This window comes from Silene latifolia, chromosome 5 (assembly GCF_048544455.1).
Source record: "Silene latifolia isolate original U9 population chromosome 5, ASM4854445v1, whole genome shotgun sequence".
In the NCBI taxonomy this organism is placed as follows: Eukaryota; Viridiplantae; Streptophyta; class Magnoliopsida; order Caryophyllales; family Caryophyllaceae; genus Silene; species Silene latifolia.
This window is the reverse complement of record NC_133530.1, coordinates 84,671,323-84,676,187: the sequence shown is the minus strand read 5'-3', so window position 1 is coordinate 84,676,187 and position 4,865 is coordinate 84,671,323. Positions and strand designations below refer to the sequence as shown.

Sequence of the window (4,865 nt, the reverse complement as noted above, 5' to 3'; positions counted from 1 at the left end):
GTCTTTGATTGGTTTGAAGTGCTAAAAAGAATTGTTAGCTTTCTTTTTTAGGAATTTTTTTATTATGTATTCCTGCAATTGTGCTTAACAAATGGGGTCACTAAGCACTAACAAATTAACAATATCTTAAAATGTTTTTTTTTTTTTTGGTATACTCGTATAAAAGTTTAGGTTTAAGGACAGGCCTTATCAATCTAAGGTCAGGGCAGACCACGGGATAGGGCTATATTTTGCGTACCAAAAAAATCAACATGACTATATATTTTAACTCAATGTGAATCGAACTTCTGACTTAAGGTCAGAGATCGACTCTTTGTTATTGGCGCCTACCCTTGTTGGTATTTATATCTTAATAAAATGTGATGAACAGGTGAAGCCAAATTAGCATCACATGACAATATGCCAACACATGACTCACATTATTAACTTCTCTAATCCTAATCATTTTATTTTATTTTCATTCAAGATGCTTTTTCAAACATGCCATGATTTATCAAGCCATCCACATAACCTTTTATTAAAATATAAACCTGGCATGTTGGCTTAATCTTTGGTGTTTGTGTTCCGGTTATTTTTTAACTTTGGTTTTGGGACGAGAAGCAAGAGGACAATTGTAGGTAGCGATATTAGAGAACAAGTGGATCAAAATGCAAGAAGACGATCAATTTACATATAAAAACATCCTTAATATGAACGCGTCTTCATTCTTCACCAAAAAAAAAAAAAAAAATGAACGCGTCTTCATTCACATATGAATTTAGTGTACTAGCCTGAAACTTTATTAAAGGAAAACAGTTGATCAGTTGAAAGTTAAATTGGCGGATAAAAGCATCTCAGTAAATATTCAAGCAGATCCAGAAATAAATATTTCTAAATTTGCCTCGGTGCAATACAGAAACAGAGTTCTACAGGATGTACCTCAATGAGTCATCCGACCCATGAGCGGCTGAACCTCGACTGAGCCAGCATTTACAGAAAAACAATACTTCTACTGAAAGGAACGCAATGAAAACGGATTAATTCCGTGATAGCATAATTGTTCTCTTTAGCTTTCACTTCTTTCGAAATAGGTATGTGTGAGGATCGAATTACATCTAATTGCACTGCAATTTCTTTCATTGTTGGCCATTGTTTCCCGGTTCATATTCAGACATTTTCTGGTTACTTCAGCGAATGTCAGAAACCCGTCTTCTTTATGGCTTTTCCCTCTTCTGAAATTCTGCTATCTAGAATGTCGAAAAGACGGGAATCTTCCATCCTTGAAAGAAGCTCAACTGCCAAGCTTATCCATCCCCCATTTCCATCTCGTCATATTGGTTTATACACCAATGCTATAGAGTAATAGAGACATAACTTTTTTGGGTGAATTGATTGGTCTTAAAGTACTCGGGATCCAAATAACCCTCGATTCCTTGAACAGCAGTATTCGCGTGAGTTTGTGCAATGTTAGTGCCTCTAAAGGTCCCAAAATCAGAAACTTTTGCTCTGTATTTTTCATCCAGAAGTATATTGCTTGACTTGATGTCTCTATGGTATATTTCAGACGATAAAGATGAATGCAAATACGCTTATACGCAACAGCACCAGCTGGTTCTGCTGCAATTTGTAAGCGCATTTTCCAATTAATGTGAAAATCATCACCCTCACCTCAGATATCAGGATATGTTCATAAAGGGTTCCGTTAGGGATGAACTCACAAACAAGGAACCCTATATTGTACACTACATAGCTACATTCGTTATCGTTCTATTCTGCATAATTTCTGATTCATCTGCTTAGTACAGCCTATAGACACTATCTGATGATTGCCTACTGGAATTGCCTACTGTATTATGATTCGAATAGTGGTCCGCAATGCTATTGCAGTTTCCCTTATGAATAATTTGGAAAAGAAAAATATCCAGTTCCGAACAATTAAAAAATTTCATAACAATGAAAATGGCATATTGTACACGAAGATCAATCCTTGAGCATACCACGTACACAAACGTATAATACTGAGTACTACGTGCAAAGTGACAAAGTTTAAAGATACCATGTGAATTTTCCGAATTCAAGAACAATTTAAAACAAACTACAAGAACCATTTTAGCCATCATTTTTACATGGTAATCAAATCAAAACTGTACAATGGAAACATAAAACTCAAATGTGTCATACAAACAAAGAGTGCATGATACATATCAGTAGTACTAGTATATAACATTTACTACTTTGAGCATTCTTTCTCATTTGCGCTGGAATTGAACACCGCATCATCAAAGAGACATAGGATTAACACCACCGTCAATTATATCGGTACCCTCCATTAATATCTGTTCTCTTGCCACGGACATGCTCTTAAGAAATGAAATAGATGCTCCTTGATGATGACTGATCGCCTCTAGCTCCAATGAAACTTGTCTCATTGTCGGTCTTTGCCTCCCGTCCATGTTCAAAGATTGTCTTGCGAGCTTTGCAATCGCTAAAATAGTCTCTTTTGAAGCCTCATCCACGACTCGATCAGCTAAAATGTCATATAAATTAGAGTTTTCCATGCTTGAAAGAAACCATGATACTAGACTCTTCCCATTATCAGATGCAGTTTGAACAACCGCCTTCTTCCCTGTTAGGAGCTCTACAAGAACTACCCCAAAACTATAGACATCACTCTTTTCTGTGTATTTACTTGATTGAAAATATTCCGGGTCTAGATACCCAAATGTCCCTTGAACTCGGGTAGTTAAGTGGGTTTGATCGATAGCAATGGATCTTGATGTCCCAAAATCAGAAAGTTTCGCTCTATACTTAGCATCAAGTAGTATATTTGAGGATTTTACGTCTTTGTGAAGTATTGGTTGAGAAGAAGCGTAGTGCAAATAGGTTAGTGCCCCGGCTACATCTAATGCTATTTGTAACCGCATCTCCCATGTGATCGGGAACTCCTCTTGTGGATCATGGATAAACTTCGAAAGTGTTCCATTTGGAACGAACTCATAAACTAGTAATGGAACATCCGTCTCCAAACAACAACCTATCAGCTTGACTATATTTCTATGGTTTAATTCCGATAAGATAGCAATTTCGTTGATAAAATCCTCCAACGGACTATTACTTCCTATCTTATGTTTCTTTATGGCAACAAGATTTCCATTGCTTAACATACCCTTATAAACAATACCTTGTCCTCCGCGGCCAAGTACTCTGTCCGCATTGAATTGATCAGTCGCTTTCTCTAGCTCTTTTGACGTGAAAAGTCGAGTTTGTTCCGCCAGACGTTCCTCAGAAGACATCTTTTGTTTCAACAATAGGCCACCATTCCGCTTAAAATTTGTTGCCTTTTTCTTAATTTCTTTTCTTCTAATTGCAATACGGTAGGCCATGTATCCTCCGATCAAAAACAGTATAAACCCCAAGCCAACACAGTTTCCTACAATTAAGAATAACATTAGTTTATAGAAGATACTTTTTAACATGAACATAATTAGCTAGATGGAAAAACTTAAACTACCCAGAATGAAGACTAGTCTTAAACTCCTTGGACGACATCCCAATCCGTCTATCCTTCCATCGCCATAAAAACCACTCAGGCAATGACATTTATAGCCTCCTTCGGTGTTTTCGCATGTACCATCACAGGGATCACTAGCACACTCATTAATATCTGAGAAAAGAAAGGGCAAAGAGTAAATTTTGAATGAAAATACGGAGAAAATCATAAAATTTATCCTTTCTTTCGAACAAAATTTGAAAGTAAGAAACTGAACACAAACCTGTACAACCAGGACTTAAATAAGGATTACCCTCGTACCCATGAATACACTTGCATCGGTAGCCTGTGACATCCAAGACCTTATTAACATCAACGCACATGGTATTCTTCTTGCAGGCATATGAACTTGAGTTCTTCTTTGCATATTTACAGGAATCTTGCGCGACAAACCATTCCAACACAACTGGCATATTATTAAATCGGTCCATAAATTCTGGTCGTTTAAGATCAACAGCCCCGCGAAACTCAAAGCTAGAACGTTCCACAATGAAGGAATAACTACAACTTCCTGAAGATATACTTGTATTATATCTTATCAACTCCAAACTAGCATTGAAGTTCTGTAGGCCCTTTGGAAGTGGAACTTGACAGCAACCAATCCCGGCACATGACCGGTCAAACAAGTCCTGTTTTTCGGTACATAAGGCCACACAACTAAACACTTGTCGTCCAGCAGTTGTCTTTGCCTCGATCAACCCGTAATGATGGCAACCAATGACCATAAATTTGTTGCTGGTAGACGACAACGCGTATGGCATACCAGATAAATCCAGGCTGCCCCACGTGTTTCCCTTTTCGGAAGACTTGCAGGACTCGGCTAGGGGCTCACCAGCTGCTATTGTCACTTGTGTCTCGGAAATTTCTAAAACTTGTGAATCAGTATCTAGAAACTGAGGGGTGTAAACTTTGTTGTCTTCGTTACACGTAATGATATACTCGTCTCCCATGGCACAATCTTTATCGATACCAAACGGGTATGGAATCGTCAAATTCCCACACTTACGTTGGCATTTCGGCTTTGTCGCTTTAGCGGTAGTGACCATGGTGGTTGGTACAGATAAGGAAGCATTCACTGTATCGGGAAAAGCTGCTAGAAGCAATGTAGATAGCAATAGTATCATAGTTGTGCTTAGAAAAACCATTTTTTCGATTGATTCGAAATTTCAAACTGAGAATGTAAAGCTCATATCAGGATAAACAACACCACTTAATAATGGAGGATAGTGAACAAATGGGTCATTAAGCACTAACAAATTAAATATAAACAACATTTATTCTTTCAATTCTTAAATTTTATATGTTATCTTAAAATGTGATCTCTGACAAAAAAAAA

General features: G+C 37.4%; 1 protein-coding gene across 1 annotated transcript; it reads right to left on the bottom strand.

Moving 5' to 3' along the window:
* Positions 1-2,141: 2,141 nt before the first annotated feature.
* On the bottom strand, positions 2,142-4,674 carry LOC141655671 (wall-associated receptor kinase-like 2). The gene is made up of 3 exons (XM_074462739.1): positions 3,753-4,674; positions 3,491-3,643; positions 2,142-3,409 (listed from the first exon to the last, which is right to left on the bottom strand). The coding sequence occupies exons 1-3, from the start codon at positions 4,672-4,674 to the stop codon at positions 2,259-2,261; spliced, it is 2,226 nt and encodes a 741-aa protein (XP_074318840.1). The 3' UTR covers positions 2,142-2,258.
* Positions 4,675-4,865: the final 191 nt, after the last annotated feature.

Coding starts and splice junctions, on each gene's coding strand:
- LOC141655671 (XM_074462739.1), bottom strand. CDS start 4,674: ATGGTTTTTCTAAGCACAACTATGATACTATTGCTATCTACATTGCTT. Junction 3,644..3,752: donor TTTAAGTCCTGGTTGTACAG/GTTTGTGTTCAG, acceptor TTCTTTTCTCAG/ATATTAATGAGTGTGCTAGT. Junction 3,410..3,490: donor AAGACTAGTCTTCATTCTGG/GTAGTTTAAGTT, acceptor TCTTAATTGTAG/GAAACTGTGTTGGCTTGGGG.